Source organism: Vipera ursinii, assembly GCF_947247035.1.
Source record: "Vipera ursinii genome assembly, chromosome: 5".
NCBI lineage: Eukaryota > Metazoa > Chordata > Lepidosauria > Squamata > Viperidae > Vipera > Vipera ursinii.
Genome location: NC_139518.1, coordinates 101017280 through 101044357, shown reverse-complemented (window position 1 = coordinate 101044357; position 27078 = coordinate 101017280). Strand labels below are relative to the sequence as shown.

General features: G+C 41.2%; 1 protein-coding gene across 3 annotated transcripts in view; it reads left to right on the top strand.

Annotated features, from left to right (window-relative positions):
- ADK (adenosine kinase) overlaps positions 1 to 27078 on the top strand; it is a 146457-nt gene that overhangs the window by 44016 nt on the left and 75363 nt on the right. For all 3 annotated transcript variants that reach the window (XM_083364252.1, XM_083364251.1, XM_083364253.1), the window contains exons 5-6: positions 13342 to 13514; positions 16813 to 16921. In XM_083364252.1, the coding sequence (XP_083220378.1) occupies positions 13342 to 13514; positions 16813 to 16921 (282 nt within the window). The remainder of the gene's footprint in view (positions 1 to 13341; positions 13515 to 16812; positions 16922 to 27078) is intronic.

The window sequence follows — 27078 nt, the reverse complement described above, 5'->3', positions numbered from 1 at the left end:
ACGGTTCCAAAATAAGCTTTTGATCAGGGTGTACCCAGAATGAAAACCAAAGCAAAATAAAACCATGTTCTAGAGAAATATGAAAAGCGTGCTCATTTGCAGAAAATGCTTAATGTTCCATCTTGTTGAGTCTGAGAGATGGAAAAGGAATTCCAGACCGACTTTTGTTCTACCATGCAACAAATGTTGATGGTCAAGTGATGTGACGGATTTAATGCCACGCGGCAGATCCCTTACAGAAAAATCCAAGGGCAGCCTTTCCTTGACCTGTAGGAATTACTGGTGAATGAAGAGGTTGGTGGCTAAGGGGGCTTTAAAAAAGAGGAAAGAAAACAAGAATTCCTTGTTTCTGCCTTCCTACTCCTATAGAAAGGGACGCGGTGGCTCAGTGGGTTAGGACGCTGAGCTTGTCGATCAGATGGTCGGCAGTTTGGCGGGTCGAATCCCGAGTGCCGCGTAACAGAGTGAGCGCCTGTTACTCGTCCCAGCTTCTGCCAACCTAGCAGTTCGAAAGCACGTAAAAATGCAAGTAGAAAAATAGGGACCACTACGGTGGGAAGGTAACAGCGTTCCGTGCGCCTTTGGTGTCTAGTCATGCCGGCCACATGACCACGGAGACGTCCTCGGACAAGCGCTGGCTCTTCGGCTTTGAAACGGAGATGAGCACCGGCCCCTAGAGTCGGAAATGACTAGCACGTGTGTGCGGGGGAACCTTTACCTTTACCTTTTTACTCCTATAGAATGAAGTAAATGCGGCCTGCAATTGATTCCAGGAGGCATCAAACAGGCGGAAGAGCAAATCCAGTCAGTCTTTCTAGTTCGTTTGTTTATTGGACTTCATTTCCTGTTACCTTATTGAATACTTGTCTTTCAATGTTAGCACGTCTGAAAGCTTCCTTTTACCTTCCTGATAAATGAATTCTAGTTCTCGTTCTCGTGTATTCAAATTGCCACTTACTTTTCCCTCATAATACAATATAAAAGAGCCTTGTGAACTAGGGACATCGCACGCTGCTCCCCTCAGAACTTAATTTATTCGGTTCTAACTTTCTCCTTCTGTTCTTCCGCCGTCTTTTCAAGGTTTGGGGAGACAGATAAGTTTACATAAGACTTCGCTCTAACTTGGGAACGGCTAATCTAACCCCTTACAGAAAGTTGTTTTGTTTTTTTATACATTCGTATTAAGAATTTTGATAACGATACTAAAATTTAATACAAGCTAAACCTGAAAGAAAATAGAATAGAAAGGAGTAAGAAGTACAAGGAAAAAGATAAAAGAACCTAAAGAAAAACCAGTATATAAAAAGTTACTTCCAGTCATCATCACAAGTATAAACAACGTAACTTTTCACGTATAAGTCGCAAATATTTATTTCTTCATTCCATATTCCGTTAAACAAATCCATAAAACATCATCCTTTCAGCGCTGCTATCGGCAGAAAGTGTAAAAAGAGAAGCATTTCTTATCCTTAAGCTTAAATAAAGTAACTTTTTAGCTTTGATTAAATAAATCATATTTACATCCTTTCCTTTCGACAGTCTTAATTTTTTACTTCATTCAGATCTTGTTATAAAGGTTCGACGAGGATTTATAAGCCTCTTGTTGAGATCCAATAGGGGGAAAATATGTCATTCACTTGGCTTGCCATTTGCATTTCCCTTTTAATTTTAAAATCTTAGCCAGTTTATTTTTAGACCCAGTGAAACATCTTTATCTAAGTCATTCTCTTGGCTTGTCAATTGTAAATCCACTTTCAATACCACCTCTATCTCGTCAGATAAAAATTGTTCTATATCTGACAATTCTTCAATAACATCTTTTGGATATAGTTTATCCTTAGAAGCATCTATGAATAGAAGCATTACTGACATTGCTGATATTGTGGCTACAATTTTATGATTTCATTTTTCAAATGTCCTTCAGTATTTTTATGGTCATAATGTTTTGCACCAGCTTACAGCCTGTATGTCTTTCCTATACCTTTAGGAAATCTTTAGTCCCCTCTAGTACCCAGTTTTTTAAATCACCAATTTTATCTACTTCAGGGAAGAAATGGCGAACTGATTGGCGGTTTGGGATTACTCTCTGGACAAGGAGGGGACCTGGGATCAGCCATTGCTTCATGCCAGGAGACCCCGGTGGCCTCTGAAAAGCTCAGCCCTCTGGGAGGGACGAGGGATTGCCATTTTCTGCCCAAACCAGAGTCATTGCCTTTGTGGACACAGGGTCTGCATACTTCCTTTCTTAATCACTTTTGGAAATTACTTGTTAAGTGCTTTTCAAATATTAGGAACCTTCAGAATAGCAGGTTTTACTACACTGGGTGATTTTCCTTCAGTCCTCAGTGAAAAAGGACTTAATATAATCTTTTTTTGGAATAGCAAATGGGTGATTTAGAAGGTTGATTTTGGAATATTACAAACAGGCGGAGTTGCAAGAAGGTTTTTCAACTAATCACAACTGGAATTGAGAAGAGTCATAGCTGCACCGTGGTCTTCAGGAGAGACGGCTTTAATGAACTGGGAAGGTCACATCTAATGACTTCAAATTCTAAAAAAGGATGTGAATCCTACAAACAAGCTACTGAAAGAACAATGGCATGGGTCCGGAGTACCTTAGGGAGCACCTGCGGCCGGCATCAACTTCCCTCCGCCCAGTGCGCTCCCACAGAGAGGGCCTCCTCAGGGTGCCACCGGTCAGAGAATGCCGTCTGGCGGCCCCCAGGGGGAGGGCCTTCTCTGTGGGTGCGCCGGATTTGTAGAACCGTTTACCGGTTGAGCTCCGGATGGCGCCCGACCTTCACTCCTTCCGACAGGATCTTAAGACTTACTTGTTTGAACAAGCCGGCCTGGCCTGATGGGTTTTGGGGTTTTATTACTGTTTTTAATGTATTTTTACTTATTGTTTTAAGGTATTGGGCACTGTTTAATTTTTTCTTAATTTTTGTACTCTTGTATTAGTATTTAATGCCCTGTTCACCGCCCTGAGTCCTTCGGGAGAAGGGCAGTATACAAATAAAATTATTATTATTATTATTATTATTATTATTAATTACACCTCCCCTCCCCCCCAAAATAGGAATATGCGCAAAGCTGTCTAAAATGCTGAGGAGATCATCCACCAGATAGAAAACAGGAAAGGTGGGCAACATAACTAAAAATAGAATGTAAGGTAGTCTACAGAAACTATAGCATAACTCTGTCAAAAAAAAATCTGAACTGAAGTTATGAGAGATACCTGAAAAATGATAAAAGAGTGTATTTGGGGTGTGTGTGTGTGTGTGAGAGAGAGAGAGAAATAAAAGGAAGCCAAAGAGAGCAAAAGATGGCCCTTGCCAAGGAAAGTGGTGAAGTACTTCTAGGTGGTGATGAGAAGGTAGAAGAAGGCCTTGGTATTCAGGTGGCATCTGTCTTGCCTCAGAAGGAAAATCAGGCTGGTTAGGGTTAAGTCTGTCACAATGGAAAGAGGCTAATTGCAATTGAGATTGACAGGGAGAGGGTGAGAGAGATCCTAAAAGTGTCCAGAATCAGCCAGATTATACCCCAGGTGCTAAAGGAACTGGAGGATGGGATCACAGAAACACCTTGGAGAACTCTTGAAGGAAGGAGAGGGGGGGCTCGGGGGTCCCGTGGTGGCGTCTTCAGGAGGAAGGAGAATCCGCTCAGCCGATCCTCTTGTTTTCCTCAAACAGATGACCAGGCGGCATGTTTGTGAACACTTTGAGCAGGCAGGCCACAATTAACAGTAACCAGCATGAGTTCATTGCAAATAGATCACGCCAGACTAAATTTATTCCCTTAGCTGGTGGTGTTGTTAGCTTGGTCAATCAGGGAAATGTCGTAGACCCGGTGTGGCCGCCACGGGGAAGCCGAGAGAAAGAAGAGAAGAACAGATACACCAAGCCAGGAAGCTCAGTCTAGGATGCTGGCAAGGGCCCACTTAGGTGGTCAGCCTCTTGGTTGTCGCCCAGCCAGATATCTGAGGCAAATTGAAATATCTAAATGTAGATGAGCTGTAGATGATGCTAGCCCAATTAAATATTTTACCTACTGCTGTTCAGGAGCAGAAGTATAACTCCTAATAACGAAAGACTTTGCCTGTGTGAAAAGGGCAATGTGAAGACCGATGCTTCACTTTTTTCCTTTTACAGAGATATTTGTGCGTGTCGCTTAACAGTGTTATTAGCAAATTGTCCTGGACACCCCCAGTTTCATTTTAATCGGTCTGATAGAAGTGATATAGTCTCTCCGAATGTTTCTGATACCGGAAGAGAATAACTGCTTAACAGTCTGTGAGCGTATGGAATATGTACCCTGCTATTTCATGCCGATTAGGCATTGCTGTTATTAAATATTGCAAATTCTATATTATTTTTGATGTACCTTAATATAAATACTGGTTTTAAAGCACCAATTTAACAGGTTTTGTTTTTACTTTTATAGGTTAATAAGCCTTGCAGGTTTAATTATTTAGATTCATTTTATAGATTTATAGATTCATAATACTAGCTGATATTTTATTCATACTTGTATGAGTATTCTATTAAATTTTACTGTTTTTTAACTTGTCGTACGCTTGTCATTACATATTCTGACGTGCAAGTGAGCAAGGTGGAGTTCTCATTAGCTAGGAGACCTCAGGCCGAGGCTGGATGGGGGTCGGTCTGAGGCGCGCTAGCAGAACTGATCCGGCAGTTGCAGAAGACCAGTGTTCCTCAACCTTGGCAACGTTAAGTTGTGTGGACTTCAACTCCCAGAATTTCCTAGTCAACGGTGCTAGCTGGGGCATTCTGGGGGTTGAAGTCCACACATTCTACAGTTAAACAAACTTTAAAATACGCCACAGATGAGCTGGGGAGTTGTGGCAATGCTGGCCTGGCCCCGACCTCACCTCCCAGGGCCTCCCCCACTCCCAAGATGCCCTGTGTTCCATTTTATGACCTGGGCAGTCATTTAACAAATGCAATTGAGAGAACAGGATTGGGGTGGTTAAGCAAGATGATCACATGAACACCTCACTTAGTGACTGCCACGACTTGCAGCCATAATGGGCGGGCTATTTCATAGTCACGAGTCAAGGACTACTAATTGTTCATCATACTGTTTGTAAACCTAGAACACATAATTCCCAGGTTGACATGTAATTGAGGGTGGAAAAAAGAAGTTTTAGGTGCCTGTACCTAGACATTTTAAGCATTAAAAGTTGTTTCAGGGCACGGAGATGAGTGAAATTAGGCTGCAGGGGGAAACACATTCTTAAATTTTCTTATTCAATATTGTTCCAACCTGCCTTACCTGATTTTGTATGTATTTGTGTCTACTTCAATTTTATTGGATATTGCATTGGGTCATCATAAAATAAAACACTGCTTCAAAATAAAGGGTATAGTTGCTAACAGTTGACATAAAATGATGATGTAATTTCAGAAGAGCAAACTTTAAATGTAGTACAAAATCAGAACCACATGGCTGTTCATCACAACTGTCAGGAGACATGGCAGTACTTTAATCTGTGTGAAACTTAAGAATGGGATATAGAAATATCTCTGGCATTTGTATAAAGTCAACATAGTGTCTTGAAACTGGAGCATTTGGTGAATATAGTATTCCTATATTAGTGGGTTTATTTTAGTATATTTTATTAGTGTGTTTAATTTTATATTTGTTTTTTACCAAAATATTTTTATACCACTTCTCATTGCAAAAGTATCCCAATGTGGTTTTACAAACCCTATAATGAAAAACATTCTTTTATGAGTGAAATCTTAAAGAGAGTTAATGGCTGGGAAAGGCTGACTTAAAAAGATAAAGGGAGGGAGACGGGCGGTTAAGGGGTAGGAAATATAAGTAAATTATAAATAAATAAAGTTTCAAGATCAGCCTTAAACAGATCAGCACCAGGCATGGAAAAGGTCACTGCACAAGAGAGAACATCTCCTGTGTGGCATCACCAAATGGCAATCCATCAGCCACAGCCCACAGCAGGGCCTCTTCCAAATTCTGTGGCCAGGAGGCTAAGACCTTCTCTAAGGTGGCTGACCTCAAAGTCCTTAGGACAGCATTTCCCAACCATGGCAAATGGAAGGTAAGTGGACTTCAACTCCCAGGATTCTCCTTGCCGGCTGGAATTCTGGGAGTTGAAGTCCATATATCCCTGGAAGTTGCCAAAGTTGGGAGACCCTGTTGTAAGGGCTTTGTATACCGATACCAACACCTTGGATTGCTTTGGGGACCGAGTGGCACCCGGCGCAGGTCTTGTTCCCCAAGCCTGAAACGTACGTAGTGTGTTCTCCACAGGATAGCATAAGGGGTAAACGAACAAGCATTATAAACAAGCAAACATTTCTAAATGAAATTTCAGTCCCGGAAGGGTCTGAAGGAAAGTCCCACATAGAATCTGTTACAACTGACTCCAACATATCTGTTGCTAAACAAGGCAGGAAAATGAGTTTGGCCCGTTTTAAGTCTTTTCATGCCACTGTTGTTAAGTGAACCATTTGGTCATTAAGCAGGTCTGGCTTCTCCATTGACTTTGCTTGTCAGAAGGTCGCAAAAGATGACGACATGACCCTGGGATACAGCGACCATCACAAATACGGACCAGTTGCCCCTGTCCAAAGTTTGATCATGCGCCCACGGGAGAGGAGGCTACAGCGGTCGTAAGTGTGAAAAGCAGCAGCCATAAGTCATTTTTTTCAGTGCCGCTGTAACTTTGAATGGTCACTAAAAGATTGGTTGCAAGTTGAGAACTACCTGAACACTATTCCAGCCTAGAACCCGTAGAGCAGCCATTCCCTGTCCAAAATCAGAGGTGGCTGGTTTGCCAGACCAAGCTGGCAGAAAGCCCTCCTCGCCTCGGACAGCAAGTGGGTGCTGGGGTTAAACATCTGGATGGGTGCCCCTTCGGAGGTGGGGCCTGGATTGGGGAGTCCTCCGCCTGCAGGGTTGCTGTGTCTTGGGGTTTTGGCCAGCTGGCCCTGTGCCGGTCCACGTGCCCCCCCCACCGTCTGTCCTGACTTACGGAGAAACAGGACGGGTCGTCTCCCGTAATGCTTCCCACGGAACAGAGTGGCACATGTGGGCAGCGTGTTTCAGGGCAGACATTTGAGGAGACATCTCTGTAAGTGGCCTCTGAGAGAAAAAGCAAGATATAAATAAGGTATTTATCATAAAAAGAATTCTTCTAAGCACGCTTAGTATATTACTGGGTTTTTTTAATGCACGTTTTTAATATACTGCATAACTCAAGACAGTGAGCATTGCTAATACTGTACTTCCTGCCCCCTATTTTTTAAAATTTCCTATTCTATTACCTACGTTTGAGCCCAGTTGCAACGATTCTTTCCTACATAAAGACCTAAATGTAATAATAATTTCTTAGCCTCTGCTTTTGTGTCTTACATGGATTTTTCCCCGTACATAATTATTTTCCCATAGTTGCAGATTCAGAAAAGAGCAGAGGCCACAGTTGTCAGTGGCACAAAATCAAAGAAAGAATGAATGGTGGCTGTTGGTAGATAAAATCAGTTTTTTTCCAAGATACAAGCTTGATTAATAGTGATTGCATTTTCATAGGTTTTAATTTTTCAATCAAATTTAGATTGTTAGGGGCTGATTCTTGTGTTGCCATGTTAATTCCTGTAATGGGTGGGGTGGTAAATGTTACAGTGAGGTCTCCTTTTAATGCCATGTAAATAGAACTATCAATTTCCTCCTTTAATTTTGCTTCTGACATTCTAATTTGTTAGCATTTTTCACTCGTGCGATGCCTGAAGCTACTTTGTTTTTAACATGGTATATTGCAGAAATAAATTTGCATTAAATGTTGTTTTATCATCTTGACTGCCTCATATTCTGCACCTTTCCTCTGATTCTATGGAGAATAAATAAATTACATGTTGTTATACTTATAAAATCATGTAATGATATCATTAACATATTAGCAGAGTACTTAGCAAAAAAAATAACCAACTGCGTTTTTGCTTTAACTCTACAATAACATTGAGATTTCATGTGACAGAAATTATGAAGTGCCTGAACATGTTTTCTTAACTTTAAACTTGAATATATCATTGCATTTTTCTCCGAATGACTTGTCATACAAATAAAGTGTCAGTTGCATCTTCATAAAGGGCTCAGAAATTAATATAGATTAAATATAGGCAGCAAAATCAATCCTATATAGATTGACATAACTGCAGGTTGTTTTCTTGTTGGTACATAAATTTACTCTTGTGATGAATTCTCCTTTATTCCCCCACTTACATTATGAACATTTGGGGGTAGGGGTGGAAATCCAGTATGTAGTTTCCGTCCCCCCTTGTAGAAAATTTGTGATTAGAAAATTTTAAGGTAAATTTTGATAAATAATTGATAATTCAATAGGAAACTGCCTTTGGTCACCTCTCTGGAGACTCAGAAATGAAACGGAGTTATGCTTGGTTAGAGGGAAGACAAACAGGTCTGTAGAAAAATCCTTTAAGAACCTGGTGTCAGAATAAATGTATGAAATGCATGTGTGAAATGATTTGAATTAGCAATGATATTCTAATATTGTGGCAAACCACATTAGCCATCAAAAAATCAAAGCTGAACTGTATCTCATTCTTAACATTGCAAAACTTCGTTTGTGGAGTCCCAATATTTGGTTTCTGAATATAATTGCCCATGGTGATAAACAGATTGAAAGAACGATTGAAAAGCAGAGGTAGTTTGCATGTCATGTCCCAGTCTGAATTCCTTTTGGCTAAAATGATCTGCCATGATCTTGGAAAGAGGAAGCACGCCCTTGTGGCCAGCTCTGCATTTAAGGTGTGAGAGAATGATGACAGCCTGTTTTAGGCTGGATAAGCAGCCGTGCGACTGCCCAAATCTCGGTGGCTTTGATCATGCACACCTTGAAGGAAAAGGCAGTTGAGGGAGGCTTTCACAGTTCATCATAGTCGATAAATTTTAATTTAAACTTTGCCACCTGGTTCAAACCGTGTTGTATATAATCAGCTGAGGTAGCGTTTGCTGGCAGTTCAGAGCTTTTATCTAACAGATAAGGAAAATCCCCACTGGTACTATTTTGTTATCATTCAGATGTCATGGCATAAAATTTAACAGAAAAAATAACTTGTAAATGAGAAGGAAAAGATCTTCAAAATAAACATAAGCCACACTGGATTTATGTTGAGCGGTTAGCATGCATTGGTACAGTGCTGTTTTTCCTATTATATCTAATCTTCTGTAGGGTTCCTGTATCAGAACTGCAAACATCTGGATGAACACAATTTCTTTGTTACCATCAAGTGGTTGCAACCCAGACATGGTAGACCAAATCTTGATAGTTAATCTTCTTAACATATATAATTGTTCAGGAATGATGCCCAGAGTCATTTTTGGATAGTGAAACGGGCAGCATATAAATTTAATACGTCCATAGAATAACATAAAATAAATGTATGGATTCTCAACTATCTTACTTTAAAGAAAGAAGGATTCATAAAGTCTCAGTGCTGAGAGGAGCCCACAGCTTGCTGAGTACAGAAATCTGAATTAAGATCTCCCAGATACTTTCCAGCTTCTGCCTGGACACAACCAGGGAAGACGAAACTCCTAACTCATTGATTCTACCGCTCTTACTATTTAGAAGATTTTTTTCCTACCACTCAGCTACAACCTCCTGTTCTATCACCTGCCCTCTGTTCTTGGTCCAGGAGTTGGGTCAGCAAGCAAGTTTTGAAACGGTGTCACGTTTTGCCAAATATTTGCTGTGGATCAGGTGCTATTCCAAGATAATTTTCACAAAATACAGAGGCTAAACCGGGGATCCACTATCTCAGGGGGTTCCCAACCGGGGGGTGCTCGCCGATATTTGAAAACTTGGCTTTTCAAAATTATAGTGTATATGCATAATTCGTTGCTTTTACTTTGAACTTTTGTAAGGGGTGTGAGAATATATCAGAAGCGTCCTAGTGGTCCGGGTACAGAAAATATTGGGAAGCTGCTGCTCTTAAATTTAATTTTGCTATATTAGCTCATTTCTCAACCTATCAAGATCATTAAGAATTTTGTTTCTGCCTTTTACAGAATTAGCTGTTCTGCCCAGTTCTTTTATCATCATTAAATTTAAAGAAAATCCCATATTTTTTGTCCAAGAATCACAAAATGTTGTACGGTTCCAGGTTTGGTTTGATTTTACTCCATCCTTTTGATATGGTGAATATTCCACAGCTAATAAAATGTTAAAATCAAAAATAGAATATTGGAAGTTAAAAACACAAATTAAAATTAATGATAAAATATAAAGGTAAAGGTAAAGGTTCTCCCGCACATGCGTGCTAGTCGTTTCCGACTCTAGGGGCCGGTGCTCATCTCCGTTTCAAAGCCGAAGAGCCAGCGCTTGTCCGAGGACGTCTCCGTGGTCATGTGGCCGGCATGACCAGATGCCAAAGGCGCACGGAACGCTGTTACCTTCCCACCAGAGTGGTCCCTATTTTTCTACTTGCATTTTTATGTGCTTTCGAACTGCTAGGTTGGCAGAAGCTGGGACGAGTAACAGGCGCTCACTCTGCTACGCGGCACTCGGGATTCGACCCGCCAAACTGCCGACCTTCCGATCGACAAGCTCAGCGTCCTAACCCACTGAGCCACCGCGTCCCTTAATGATAAAATATACGTAATTTACATCAAACAATTAAAAAGATTGGCCTTTATATATTTCCTAACCACTGAGAAAATAACAGCCAAGTTCAGCTCTAAGTCAGTTTATTCCATATCTCTGCAATTACTCACTTAGCACTTTCTTTGATTAGGAATTTAGGATGATAATTTTTTAATTACAGTTTTAAAGTTAACTATGGATAACACAGCTTATTTAACACAGAGATCATTTTAATGCTCTCTAAAGCTTTTTGTTCAGATTTTCCCTTTTTTTTAAAAAAAGCTAAACTGTTGAATTTGTTATAAAAAAGAGTGTATTATTATCTGTACTATATCATGAAATACCGTGTATCAGTTTATCAAACCAATTTAGCAAGCATTTACAGTAAGTCTGCAAAGCACCTTTAAGTAACACTACAGATAAGAGCCAAGATCTGTGCTGTAATCAAAGGATTCAGGATTCTTTACAACTCCTGTGGTAAAAAAAGGTTCTCCTGAGAGTATAAAAAATTTGCAGGTTGTAATCTGAACAGTGAGTGAAATTTCTCTCTAAACCCACCTCAAGGTACCAACAGTGGGCTATTAAAACAAAAACACATTACACTATACATTTAAGGTTATTTTTTTACCAATCAAAAACTTTCTACATTGTGTGGAACAGCTGTAATAAATTATTATATACCACCCCCTCTGGTGACAATTCCCAGTTCAATACTCACTTGAGTCAAAAGTCCTCAAAGGAATTAGAAGAACTCATTCAGCATTCTTTGGTAACGAATTCTGTGTAGCTTTGGCCAGCTTCCCTCAGATTTATATTCTATTTAAAGACACGATATTGAATCATTAGTTACCAGATTTCATCAATAACAATTAACCAGTGGAACGGCTTGCCTTCAGAAGTTGTGGGTGCTTCAACACTGGAGTTTTTAAAGAAGAGACTGGACAGCCATTTGTCCGGAATGGCACAAGGCAGGGGTCTGCAACCTTGACAACTTTTAAGACTTGTGGACTTGTATTTGAATTTTTTGATTTTTCTTTCCCCATTCTGGATTTTTAATTTGTTTGATGTTGTGCAAATAGACAGTACTAATAAAAATGTAAAAGCAAAACAATTATTTTATGTGTGATAAGGTCTTTTTCATGGGGCTGTGATAGTTTAATACTTTCCAGTGAGTCTATGAGTCTACAGTGAGCCTGATGTATGTATGGATGTATTTATTTAAATTTAAAATTTATGGGCTGCCCATCTCACCATAGGGCAACTGTGAACAGCTTACAGTTACATAAAGAACTAAAACATAAAAAGTTAAAAGCAAACATTAAAACCACAGACCCATGGGGAGTGTGCAGGGGAGGTGAGATCTGTTACTATTTTTTTATTGTTGTTATTGTTATTATTTATACAACTGTAGTCTATAGTGGATTTTCCCTGTAGAGTTAGCATTGCCTAACTATGTTAATTTTCCCCCTTCTTTGTCCCTTTGTTCAGTATCTGTATAATCTCAGCATTCCTTTTACTTCCTTCATTAGAAGGAAATTGATGATGTTTTCTGTTTAAGCATTGTTTTAAATACCAGTAAAACCAAAGAAATCATTGTCGACTTCAGAAAAGGAAGCCACAGCCACACTTCTCTGTGCATTAACGATTCACCTGTGGAATTGGTTACCAGCATCAAATTCTTGGGTGTGCAGCTGACGAGTAGGTTGGCTTGGTCGGTCAACAATGAGAAACTGGTGAAGCGGGCACAGCAGCCCCTGCACTTTCTGCGTCGCATGAGAAAAGCTCATCTTCCTTCCCCTGTCCTGACCACTTTCTACAGGGGGACGATCGAGAGCATCCTGTCATACAGCATCGCAGTCTGGTTTGGAAGCATCCCTGCTTCAGACAGGAAGGCCGTGCAGAGAGTGGTGAGGACAGCCGAAAAGATCATTGGCACTTCCCTCCCTCCCATCCGGGACATGGCACATAAGCGTTGCTTGAGCAGGGTCCGTAAGGTTATCTGGGACGCTACTCATCCTCTTCACGACCTGTTTTCCTTGTTCCCTTCTGGGAGGGGGGGGCTCCGTGGTATCCGTAGCAGAACACCCAGATTCGGCCATAGTTTCATTCCGTACAGCATTAACTCTCAAGCTTTCTCCTTCCGTGATATGTTCAAGATGGACAGTGTTTCATATTTATTTGTTATGTATATGTAGGGGTGTGCGTCTATACATATGTTGTGTGTAGTATGTTTTAGGTGTGTGTCATGTATGTGTCTCACTTTGAGAGCGGGCAACTAAATTTCATTTTTGATGTGTGCCGTTGTGCCCACGGTAAAATGACAATAAAGATTATCTTATCTTATTTTGGTGCATTTCAAACTAAATGAACTGCTAGTTTTGTTTTCCTGGAATATTCAAATTTTAGGCAAATTATTGGTTTCAAATAAAATTGGTAATAAACCATATAACTGTTTTCCTAAAACACATCCATTTTTGTTTCTTTCGACAGTCTAAAGATTTAAATAATTTCAAAGCCATCCATCAGGACGTGACTTATGCTAAAGATCTTAACTGTTGAGTTTGATGTTAAAGTGTTAATTGTTCAGTATAGTTTTGCCTTTAAGACAGCTAACCCGCCATGCAGTGTGACAGAAATCTAGATGTAATGGCAAACGATTTTGTCCCCCCCCCTGCTTTCTGCTTTAATTACAGTGGATGATCCAGTTCCCCTACAAAGCCGCGACCTTTTTTGGCTGCATTGGAACCGATAAATTTGGGGAGATCCTGAAAAGGAAAACGGAAGAGGCCCACGTGGACGCTCACTACTATGAACAAAGCCAGGAGCCGACGGGGACCTGCGCTGCCTGCATCAGCAGTGATAACAGGTGGGCTCCCTTCCCCGGAGGAGGCCCCCCCACACACACACACTTGGAGAAAAGGAGCAGAAGACGTGGGGAGCCCAGTTGTCTCGTGGCTTGCAGGGGGGCAGAGGCCACCCCTCGATCTGACGGGCCTCGTCAGGAAGGCACTGATCACCGCCCCATTTCCAGTTGCGGAAACACGGTTTCCATATCTCATGAGGGCCTTGCAACCCCCCCCAAGTGGGGGCCTCCCCTCGGTCTTTCTGGGGGAGACAATTGCTGGGAAGAAGCGGTAGAGATGGCCAGCAAACCAGATCCCCAATTCGAGTGTTTTGGGCCCTTTTGGCTGGGTCCACATACGGCATGGCTTGATTTGGGTTCAGTGTGGCAGATGACCCCAGCCACGGTTTATGGTTTAGTGCAGGGGTCTCCAACCTTGGCAACTTTAAGACTTGTGGACTTCAACTCCCAGAATTCCTCAGCCAGCTTGGCCCTAAAAGATATGAATTGGGATTCTTGACTATTGATAGGCCAGAGTTTTAGATGATTTTGAAAACAGTATGAATTTGTTAGAATAAAAGAAAGACACATATCTAGTTTTGTCAAAGGTACTTTTTAAAAAACCATCTTATTAATTCTATTTAAGGAATGTCCCAGAGATTGTATGCAATTGATAGCTGATTTTGACATTCAGGTTTATTGAACGATTTCAATTTAGAAATTGCAATTATACAATGTTTCCCCTTAACTTCCTTGCTGTTGACACTGTGAATTATGTCTTTGCTTTTTCTACGCTGCCTTTCAAAAGAACAAATCCATTTCCATTTGTTTTCGTACTTCCCTGTGCTTTCCATGATTAAATTAACTCTGCAGTTAGGGCTGACTGTTCAGTTGTGAAAAAGAGCTGTGATTATAAAATAAGGATAACAATACTTTCCCCATTATCTATACTATTTTTATACATCCATTTTTAAGCAATTTTCAAAAGGTGGGCCTTCTCTCCTTGTCTGGGGAAGAGTTTGTATCTTTGGTGGAACAGTCGTAGGGCAGATTTCAGGTTTGAAAATTTGCAAAGTGAGAACATTGATAAACGATAAAAATGTCTGTATGGATTTAGATAATTCTGATCCTAGAAGATGACAACCTTGCTTGTATTTAATGTGTTCCGTTTTGACAGCAGGCACCAGGATCTTTGATAATTTTTCTTATTAATACGCTCCTCCAGATAACAAATTGTATCACACCTCCGTACCAACCAGGCCTTTTTTCCTTTGAATTACATTTATTTTTAAATGTTCATTGTAGACTACAATCCATCTCTGGCTTAACAGTCTAAACCAGGGGCGGGGGTGGTGGTCTCCAAACTTGGCAACTTTAAGACTTGTGGACTTCCAGCATGGAATGGAATTCTGGGATTTGAAGTCCATAAGTCTTAAAATTGCCAAGTTTGGAGACCTGGCCCTGGTCTAAACTGCATTGGTATAAATGCACATATAGGACAATATGTTAGTGAAAAGAGCTGGAAGAAATTTTCAGCCAGGATATGGAAGAACAGACTTATTTTGTATATTTCTTTTTAAGGCATAAGGCTCAGGGCATTAAATAAAGGCAGCTGCCTTGAGTAGAATATCACTCTTTCATAGAATAGAATAGAATAGAATAGAATAGAATAGAATAGAATAGAATAGAATAGAATAGAATAGAATAGAATAGAATAGAATAGAATAGAATAGAGCTGGAAGGGACCTTGAAGGTCTTCTAGTCCAGCCCCCTTCTCGAGCAGGAAAACCTATATCGTCTCAGACAGGTGGATGTCCAGTCTCTTCTTAAAAATCTCCAGTGATGGAGCGCCCACGATTTCTGAAGGCAAATGCTGTTCCGCTGGTTGACTGTCCTGACTGTCGGGAAGTTTCTCCTTAGTTTCAGGTTGCTTCTCTCTTTGGTCAGTTTCCATCCGTTGTATCTCCTCCTGCCCTCTGGGTGCTTTGGAAAATATGTTGACCCCCCCTCTTCTTTGTGGCAGCCCCTCAAATACTGGAGCACTGCTATCATGTCTCCCCTATTTCTTCTTTTCCTTAGACTAGCCAAACCCAAGTCCCGCAGCCGTTCTTCGTATGTTTTGGTCTCCAGATGTTTTAATCATCTTAGTTGTTCTTCTCTGAACTTTTTTCCAAGGTCTCAACATCTTTTTTGTAGCATGACGACCAAAATTTTTTGTAGTATGGTGATGGACATGGTGAGGTTTCTTTTCAGTGTTTTTTTTATTGCCTGCATTAATCTTCCTAATCTAACCTATCATTTTAGCATTTCCTTGTCATCTTCCATGTAAATACTATGTCCAACTCTTTTTAATTGTTTCAAGGTCATCTTTGTTCTGTCCCCTGCTAGAGTTTAGTTTAGTTTATTAATATTTCTATTATATATATATTATATATAAAGGCCTATTAATCAAGAAAGACCAGCAACAAAATTGTGCAGTGTATTCCCCAACGTCTAACGAAAGAGAAAGTGGGGAGAATAATTCCTTTTTGCTTCTTTTCCCCCCATCCTTTCTCTGCTGGAGGTAGAAAACCAGTTTGGGGCAGACTCATTGCCTGCTGGTGAAACCATGATGACTTCAAAGTGTCATTGTGTGTATCCTGATGCAAATAACGCGAACCTTTGCATTTGTGTCATTTTGCATTGGATGTCATAGTCATACAACATCACACACACACACACACACACACACACAGACCGCCCCTGCTACCCTTTTAGCGTTATATGAGTGCAGGATGGGGCAGAATGTAAAAACAGGAAACGCAAAAATGCATTCCTATTGAAAGATTCCTGAAGATCACAAGGAGGGAAGATCCACGATCTAGATTCTTTTCATTGATTCCCCTCCCCCCCGTATCGTCTATATAACTTATATTCTGGAAGAATCTAGTCAGGCTCTTTGATATTTTAATGCTTTTTCCACTTTTAATTGAATAACCCTTTCCATTTCCTCAAGCGTATCAGTCATTAGGTTCTTGGGGGTGTCTTATTTCTCTTCCCTACAGCGTTAAGTGCTCCTTGACTATTAGAGAAAACAACAATTAAATACAACACACTGGGACAAGCATGCAGCTCCTGCTTCTCGGCCTGCTAATGCTTGTATATATTATTTGAAAAATTGGGAGTGCAGAGCTGAAAGTTTGGGTAGCATCTTAAGAGTACATGGCATGGTCTCGGGTGATATTCAATAAATTTGTTGATTAAATAATTAAGGGGAAATAGGGAAATTGTAGATATTCTAAGTGGGGATTAGAAAGCTGACTTGTTCTAATTTTTTTTTTAGGTCTCTGGTTGCTAACTTGGCTGCTGCTAATTGCTACAAGAAGGAGAAACATCTTGATGTGGAGAAGAACTGGAAGTTGGTGGAAAAAGCTAAAGTTTATTATATTGCAGTAAGTGTGGTTAATGTTGCAAAATGTTCACTTGCATTGAGATCTTGAATTTTTGGCGTCGTACAAACCATGTCTTAGAAATGAAGGGGGGAAACCAGGGATTTATGTTCTACTCTGCTTGATTAATTTATATTTATGTTTCCATGCACTCGTTGTTTGAGCTGCCCGCTGGCCTATTTGTTTGGGAAGAATCTATAAATTATTTTCCTGATGTTTGCTGCATTAGTATTTGTTTCTGACCTGTAGACTGATCCCGCTTTGTTTCTTGGAGGCAGACAAAAGTGCTTTGGGTAGGGATGAGAGAGGAATGAGAATAATAGATGTTCCTCCTTTCATACAACTCTGTAAGGAAATATTTGTCTAGAATATTTCTATTCGCTTTTCTACCACAAGGCATCCAATGAACTAAAAAAAAGGTTGCAGAATTTTTTTTAAAATAGAAAAAACAGAAACTTGAAAAATTAATTAAAACCAGCGGGATTACTTTTGGAGATTACTTTTATATTCAAAAAATAAGAACATCTTTAGTCTCCTTTTTGAATTTCAAGTTGTACATTTTTTCCTTAACAAGACATTATTAAACATAATTAGCAAATCTCAACAGTAGTGATCACCCTTTAGAAAGAAGACCCTTAATTGGGAGCCCGTGACACAGTGAGGTGTGAAGCCGGTCTGGGTTTGGGCAGGGTGTTTAGCTGACTGTGGCGGATTGTGTGTTTTTCTTGCTTAGTTCCACATCATCCCAAAGGGGCTTTTTTTTCCCCAGGAGACCACTGGACTTCCTTGTTTTTCTCTGAAGACGTTTCGCTTCTCACCCAAGGAGCTCCTTCAGCTCTGGGTGGTGTTGTCAGCTAGAGGAGCTAATAAGGGGGTTAGGGGTTTTGCAGTGGTGTAGGTGACCGAGTTGCTGCTGCTAACGATTGCTCTGAGTGGTGTCCCCTCTTTGTGGGCTTTGGGGCGTCCATAGATGCACGGCGTGGCTTCCCCAAGGTAGAGGCGGTAGTATTGTGCCTTGTCGATGAGAGCCGAAGAGGCTTCTTGGATGAGAAGCGAAACGTCTTCGAAGAAAAACAAAAAAGTCCAGTTGCCGCTTGAAAAAAGCCCCTTTGGGACAACCAGGACTCGGAGGACGGAGAGGTCAGCGTCCCAACGTTTGGTCTGATAGGGAGGGGCTGGTCTGAGGATTAGCTAGCTCACTTTCAGCCAGTGCCCTTTACCAAGGGGATAGACAAGTGGGAATTGGCAACCAAACACTTCACAAACCAATCAGGAAGTGAGGTTGTTTAGTAGGGGAACAATAAAGAAGCGTTAAGATCTTATAGGGAGAAAATGGACAACAAGGAGGCAACGGTGGTAACTTGCCAGGTGTTGGTATATTTAATTTCTTATCAGAAGAGTGCGTGAATTCCACCTCTTGCAAATGAAGTTTGTCACTTGAGGACGGCCCAGTCCTGTAGGCCAGCCTCCCACCTCTAGGTCTCCTCAGCTAAAGCAGAAAGTTCATAAATAGCACGTAGAACATTCTGCATGAAAGAGGCTGGGATGAGACCTCCCCAAAAAGGAGATCCCAGGATAGTCCAGAGCAAAGGAGACAGGAAAGAGAGCCCAAAGGAGAAAGAAGAGAAGGATGACTATTTAAAGGCCCCTAGGGCAAGAAAGAGTAAAAAATAAGAGAAGGTCCGTGAAGCTCTGAAAAATCAGCTCACCTGAGATAATTCACTTCTCCCATAATTTCTATAATAGATCCAGAACATAAAGAATTTATTTATTTATTTTATTTATTTAATTATATTTATATACCGCCCTATTCCCTGAGGACTCAGGGCGGTTTACAGGGAATTAAAAATCTGCAAAGATCCAAAAAAAGTGAAGAAAACAAGTCCGGTGTGGCTAGCCGGAACTTGGGAGAGTAAAGGTTTCCCAAGCTCATCTGACTAACCGGTTGCTTCTGTCCATCGGGAGACGAATGACATTGTTAGAACAGAGCAAATACTTCAGAGTATTATCAGATGAAAGTGAGGGTGAAGAAGCTGGAGGCATAAAGAGTCTTTTCATTCATCTTCCTTCCTGGTGCTCAAAGCAGAAAAATAAACTGGCTGTAATTGAGTTATCAAGGGAAAGACGGATTCCTAGATGTGGTCTCTATCACCTACTGCAGGTCAGGCTTGGGGGACAGCAGCAGGCCTAAGTAGAGAAGTGCTAAGTTGTAAAGACATCACTGTAGGTGATAGTACGTACAAAGATTGTGAGACGCAAGGGGCGTCTGGGCGTTTGTGTCAAAAAGTCCGTATTGTGCCCCTAAGAAGGCAGTAGAAGCGCCTCACATTTTCACTTCTGTTGTGCGTGCAGTGCATGTAAAAAAGGTGCAGACCTTTGAACACGTGCTCATGGCTCTCTTGCCCCATAAATGCCTCTGGTATTCGTCTCCAGCCAAAAGGAGGAGAGCAGCGAGGGGGCTGAAGTCAAAGGAAAGGCGATTCAGGCTGGATGCTATGAAGAGTTCCTTGACGGTCAGAGCTACTAAGCAGCAAAATTATTTTTGCAAGGCTGGATTCCCGTTGAGAGTGGAGTGATGGGTGACGACGTGTTGGGAAGGATTTAGCCAGCTCCTTCACTGAGAAGGGTTAAACTACGCAACGGCTGCTCCTTGCCACTCGTGCATGCTCAGATCCAAATTGTAGAAGGCAATTCTGACAGATAGAAACAAATAACATGAGTGTCGTGTATTAATAACAGTTGCTGCCATCATATTACCTGAGGTCTGCAGGAACAGCTGGCGAGAAATATGAAAAAGAAAGAGAAGATTATCCAAGAGGAACAAATTCATTAAAAATGTTATTTTCTTCAGCTAGGGTTAATGTTCCTCCAGACTGGTGTTTTGTACAGCTCTAAATTTTTGCACAGCTGTTGTTGATTCTTGCATATGACTAAAACCGTCCCTTTGCAATCCATCAAGTCAATTGCTTGCAAGGGTTACACAGTACAGTAGAACGTGGAAATATACCTGACTCCACACCTTCAACCCGTTGCTTGTCCTGGGGTGGGAGGTCAGATGAGGCCCCTTGCGCTCTTGCTCACTCAACTAAAACTAATTATGCTTAATATCCCTTGCTGATAAGCCTTGTTGCACTTTTCCCCCCAGTCATGTCTTACTTTTGTGATGCAGCCAGCTCCCAGTAATGAGGTCATTCAGAGATTGCTGCCGGATTAACATCTTAGAATTTAATTGAACGCCATATGAAACTTCAGAAGTTTACAAAAGACCACCACCTCCTCTGACTCTTTAGATCTTGGGGAACATCGTCGGCCATTTTCTTTCTTTGATAATGGCTTTTCTTTCGGTCCCTTTGTGGACGTGTTTCCTCCCTCTTCATGCTGATGCCCAAGAATAACATCATAAGCATCTTCATCTACTTTTCTGTACATTAATCAGATCCCTCGCCTTACCAGAGTCCCTTCATCACCACGCTTACTGCCCATGCATCCTTCTAAAATATATTTATTTGTTGTATTAGATTGATAAGCTGCCCAATTCAGAAAAGTGACTTTGGCAATAGACAATTTCAAGAAATTTGAAAACGAGGAATTAAAAATAAAATAAAATACACCTTTGGAACATTAAAAACTAATCAAAACAAGAGAAGCAATTAAGGCTAACCGATCCCCATCGCATTCAAGAATCTTGCCCTGGAGGTGGAGCAGAACCCATTTTGATCTCTGGTGAGCTGGGATTAATTTTTTTATCCAATGTTGAAATGGCCTCCTTAGCTTGAAATGCCCACTGGCGCTATTGATCGTGTCTTGAGAAATCACCAGATGCTTCTTGTTTTTTTCCTTCCATCTCTACAGCCTTGAAAGTGCAGCTAAATTTCCTTTGGCTCCCGAGAAAAGACAGCCCCGATTAGAGCATTTGCAGCAAAGTCTGGTGGCTCTGCCCAGGAACCGCCATGTGATTTTCACAAAGGAAATGTTGAACTGGAGCCAACTGCTTGGTGGCAGAGTCTGTTGCTAGGAAATCAAGGTCCTGAGGCAATTAATGACAAAGCAAGCAATAACAAGAAGACAGAATTACAGATTTAAAAGAGGGAAAAAGCAGTTGGCGTTATAATTACCCAAAGAAATCTGCATTCATTAAATAGGCTGTTTTTATGATTGACTTTAATTGGAGGTTAGTGCAGATACTTAGCTCCTTCCCCACCCCTTTAAACACACGCGTGTGCCCAGGCTGTAGAAACACAGAAGCCTCCTGGCCCTCCAGGCGCTCGCCTGCAATTTGATCCCTACTGGCAGAGGCGTTTTCTGGGCTGCCATTTTGCATTAGCCTATTGTGCCACCATGTTTTCGCCTCTTTGGAATAAAACATCCGCTCTCATTCCCTGAGGTGGGCTGGGCCGAGGAGAAGAACGTTGCTTCAGGAGGAAGAAGGGCCTTGGCAGAGACCCACCTGGCTGCTTTGGCAATAATGGTTTATGCACAATTATTATTATTTTTTAAAAGATACCCAAAGGCAGGAAAGAATAAAGGTCTGTGAACACACAGTCTGGGGGTTTTGCCCTTCGAGAAGCATGATTTGAGCATACTGTATCTGTGAGGGAGATGAACAGTTTTAAAATTAGATAGATAGATAGATAGATAGATAGATAGATAGATAGATAGATAGATAGATAGATAGATAGATTTTCTAAAGACTATTTTCCTGAGATGTTTTAGATGGAAGTGCCCAGTTAGCTCTTTTTTTTAAATTTCTGGATTCTTTGTTTTGATATAAGCTGCAGTTAAACCAGTCCTGCAGTTTCTATTCTCCCCTTGCAATCTTTCGACTGGGAAATATTTTAGAGACAAATTATTAGAGGGATTTGTGCTCCCGTTTTGCTAATTTTTTTTTGTAAACTAGTTTCCTCCCCCCTCCCTTTTATTAAAAGGGGGGCTTTTAACCACACAGTGGGATTTGATTCCATGTCTTGTCGGTCGAATCGGGAAGCCTGTGATAGCCCTGGCAGGATTTCTCTGAGTGAATATTTGGGAAGAACATACAGTGGTGAAATTCGCCAGATGTTGAATCAAATGCTGAACAATGGAGCCTCCGCAAATTCTACCCAGCCATCTTTGAATGCTGCTAATCGGAGGCCAGTGCCAGGCTGTCTGCTTGTTAAATACCCCGGCACCCCTGGGGCAGAAGACAGCTGCTCTGAACTGCTGTGAAATTGGGTAGCTGCCCTTGAGCTACAGCGCTGCAGTTAATGTAGACCACCCCAACACGCCTCCTTCAGGGAATGTTTTTTCAAAGCTTTGTAATTAAAATGATAAAACATCGTTATTACGTTGAAAATGGTGGCGTACAATTTTGCACTTGACAGATACCTACAGACAGATGCACAGCCTGCCATTTTTGCCGGCTTAATGGTTGGAGATCCAGTGTGTCTTTTCCAAGCTGTAGCAGGACATAAATAAATATATTCCACACTCACCGGAGGCAAAGTGGGAGGCCAGACTTTTATCTTTGGGGGAAGATTTTGAAATTCAGATATTCAGCTGCTTGAACTCTACAATGTTGTTTATTGAAATATGCCAGGTGAATGAATATGGAGATATGTCGGTTCTGTTTTTTTTCCTCCGTAGGGAAAAAAAAACTCACTAAATATAGTCAGGTTGAGGCAGAATAGGCTTTCAGATAAATCAAGATTATCTGATATCTGATGTAGGTCTCATTTTCTAGTACGAATGGGTTAGGAAGCATAGAAATCTGCATGAATTTGAAGTTTGGAAATCTACTGAAACCTTGGTTTTGTCCAGACAGTATCACGTGCTAAAGGATTTATTCCGGAGGCACTTAGGAGTTTTTTGCAATCCCTCTCTACTTACAGTAAATCAACTGGGAGGACTCATTGTTATTTGCCGACTGAGTGTTTAGTTTAGGCAAACAAAAAGACAGGGAGTTTAATCAGTTTCCGTAGAAGAGAATCTGTGTAGGTCAGGGTTGAACTGTGCGGTCCTTGGTGCTCTCTGGATTAGTTTCCTTGCAGACGTTTCATTACCCAGCTAGGTAACGTGATCAGGGAATGTGGGGCTCGCTCCCTATTTAGGGTAGCTTGCCCTGCCAGTATCGGGGGAGGTGTGATTTTTCTCCTTGGTAGCTCCTCGATTAGGATATTGCTTTCTGCTTGAATGTTTGTCTAGTTTTAATGCCTGCTTATCTAGATGTTGGCTGCTGGAGAGGATGTATGCTGGTCTTTTTGTTTCCTTCTTAGCATTTTTATTGCCTTGTTTGAATGGCTTGTAATTGTGATTTATCTCTATCAGTCGACTCCACATTGCAAGTGACCCCCTGTTTGTTCTTCTTGGGGCGCTTGGCCTTTCGGTTTACTTAAGGTGTTTTGGAAGGCTTTAGTTGGTTTGCATGCTAGGGTGATGCCGTGTAGCTGTAATGGCCTGGTGGTTCCTAAGATGTTTTTAATGTATTCAGACAATGGTTTCAAAAGGAACTGAGCAGCTACTTTGTCTAGCACAGGGGTCCCCCACCCCCAGTCCGTGGACCAGTAACAGGCCGCGAGATGCCAGCAGCCGGTCCACACAAACAAGCAAAGCCCCATCCACGAGATGCAGGCAGCACACAAAACCCCTCCGGTCCACGGAAAAACCTCTCCCCACGGAACCGGTCCCTGGTGCCCCAAAGGTTGGGGGCCTCTGGTCCAGCAGATGCTGTGAATATTCCTTAAAGTGGTATAAATATAACTCAGTAAAAAAATAGATTTGGGGTTTAAAAAAAATACTGTTGCATTATTTTGCTTACCTTTGAGTTGTCAGGATTGGCTTAGCTTACCTTAGTCTTTAGTAATTTACTGCAGCAGTTGTTAAAGGAGAAAAATAAAGCGCAATGGAGTGATTTCATTAAATTAGAGAAAATTAATTTAAATAAGTATTCTTTCTCCATAAATTACCTTTGCTTTTTTCTCCATAAATTACCTTTGCTTTTATCTAGATGAATGAACATCTATGTATTTGATATATTAGCTAAATTTTCTCCAATTGCCTCTTTTTTGTTAGATCTCTACCTCTCTTTTATTACGTTAGTGTGATAGTGCAGCTGTGGAAGGCTTTAAAACAGAGGTGGGGGACGATGGCCCCTTTATGACTTGAGGACTTCAACTCCCAAAATTCCTGAGCCAGCATATTAGGGACCAATTTTTTTCCAGCTCAAGTTTACTCAAGATGGCGGTAGTCATTTGGCATCAACCATTGTGACATTTATTGAAGTTTTTGAATTAAAAAGGCACCACTACGCTTAGGATTGTGTTGGGGGAGTGGAATGATAAGAAGTGTACCATTTTTAGAAAGAAAAAAAACCCAAAATACAACAGAAGACACGATAGTAACAAGTCAAAAATTAGAATATAAATCAAAACAGTACTTTGGAAGCTTGCATCCTTTCAATAAAGGTAAAGGTAAAGGTTCCCCCGCATGTGCGTGCTAGTCGTTTCCGACTCCAGGGGCCGGTGCTCATCTCCGTTTCAAAGCCGAAGAGCCAGCGCTTGTCCGAGGACAACTCCGTGGTCATGTGGCCGGCATGACTAGACGCCAAAGGCGCACGGAACGCTGTTACCTTCCCACCGGAGTGGTCCCTATTTTTCTACTTGCATTTTTAAGTGCTTTCGAACTGCTAGGTTGGCAGAAGCTGGGACGAGTAACAGGCGCTCACTCTGCAACGCGGCACTCGGGATTCCACCCGCCAAACTGCCGACCTTCTGCTCGACAAGCTCAGCGTCCTAACCCACTGAGCCACCGCGTCCCTTTCAATACAGTCTCATAAATCCGAATAAACATAAAATAATAATTGACAAATCAGAGAACATGTAATAATATTAATTTAATATTAATAATACTGAATAATAGCAAACCATTTAATATTAAATGATATTAAATAAATTATAATCTATTACACACAATAAATTACAATCTTGAGACCTTTCCCTATTCATGAAAGATACTCTTTTAGAATCAACGAAGAATAGAGAAAGTAAGATTTTCTCCGGTAAGATCTAGCCCTGATTTGTTCCTTCAGAACTTCTAATGCTGCACCCCTCACTACTATAATTGACTCCATTCCTCTTACTCCTGGTTTTCCTCTTCTTCTTTTTTTCTTTTTCCTTCTGCCTTTCCCAGCATGATGGGCTTCCCAATAAGGCAGCATAGCAGGACGTGAGGGTGGAATTTACCCATTACATATACTTCCTTCTTAAAGCCATAACAACTTTGAACCTGTTAGATCACACAATTATGTTATTAATTAATTTTACGGGACAGTATTATTTAATAAAATGCTATGCTCCACTTCATTCTGTAACTGGTACAGAGGGATTCTAGATGTGGACTCTGGTACCCCTTGACCTAAAGCTATCAGTTAAGAAATAGGTGTGACTGCTTTTTCCCACCTTGTGTCTAGAAAAGTGTGCCTATAGGAGACTTCAGTGGGGGGGGGGCAGTCCTTCACTCAGCTTGAAGAAGCCAGCCCTGCCAACCACCACGGCTCTTTGGGTTAACTCCAAGTTCCACTTTTGCACTCGTGACAACAGGGGCCGACTTGTTAATTTGCCTTCTGTAAAGCAAGGCCTTTCAGGATTTGACTGAATGGTTGTGGGTCCTGTGGAGAAACACACTGACCTTAATGGGCCGCCTCTACTTCCTCTGGGGGATTAGAGAGAGTGGCTGTCAGTCTCACCCTCGTTCCATGAGGGCTGTTGGCGCCCATTCTAATAGAAAAAGATAGACATTAAAACTGAGGCTGTATCTACGTCGGTAACAGTTACCTAAATCTGCATATGTTTTTGTGTGGGTGTGCAGACACTCTCAAGAACTAAAAGCGCATTTGTTTTTAGATCAGTAAAGCTTGCATCTCCTAGAAAAGGCGGGAAAAAGAATGGCAGTTCCCCTTCTGAGATAATATTCCACATCCTCACTATTTATCTTGGGATGAACTTCATAATAACTTCGAAAGCACGGTCGAAAATTTTGATTGTAAATGCACGACTCCGGTTAGAGTGAGGCAGGAGGCTCACGTCAGGAGCCAAAGGTCAGGACCGTACGTTAGGTTGCAGTTCAAAGATTCAGTGCTCAACACTATACACAGGAATCTAGTCAACTAAGATCCAGTACTAAATTGGTGCCAGATGAGAGTCAAAGGAGCATTTGTGGCAACGGAAAGACTCCAAGCTGGTGACGCGCTTAACTCGGCCCTCAGCTCTTCTCCACCGTGCCTTTAGTATCTCAATCTCTATGCTGCAGAAAGCGCCTCCGTGTTCTTGGTGCAACTCTTAGCACCCTTCCAGAGGTCCCTGCCCAAACAAATTGTTTTAATGTGGCGGGTGGAAAACATTATTAAATTGATGGGCAGTAATATTAAATATTTTCTCTAAATTAATATTATACCCAGTTGAATCAATGAATCTGTGGAGTGAGTATTGGCTGTGGCTATATGGGGCCACCCATATCTCTGCAATGGAGAGCTTGCTTTGTCCCTACCCAGATCTTCTCCTGACCAAGCTCCCTTTTCAATATTTATTTATTATTTATTAATTTAATTTATATATGTGGTCTCTGGCAGGCTACTCATATGTTGTCACAGGCAATCTGACCTACTGAAGTATGGAAATATAAATTGAACCCAAAGTATAATAAGCAAGTGTAGAAAAATAATAATCTGATCAACCGGTCTAAAAAGTAAAGACTTTCTTTGGAAAGCACAAAGTTTTCGAGGGAAGTCTCTGAAACACTGAGTATGTTTCTGCTTCTAATAGTGGCCACAATTGATTCCATATGAGAAAGAATTTGTGGAGAAGGAATTGGAAGTGCAGGAAAAGTTCATATAGGAAGGGTAAATGCAGGATTCCATGGTGGAGCGTATAGTATGGTTGGTTTTTCTGATGAATGAGCAACTGGGACTTCCAATCCTTTCAAAGGCAACCTCATTATTTCATTCTGTTGCTTTATTTATTAATTTAGATAGCGGGTACACTGCGGTAACTTAGGGGTGAAAATCAAATCAGCAATCGGCTTTCTCTGTTGGTTGGAATAATCAAGAAAACTAATGAACGGTCTTCCAAGCTTCAGCCACCTGCAAGTTTGAGAGCTCTGCATATCCAGCACAGGGCCCACCCAGCAGA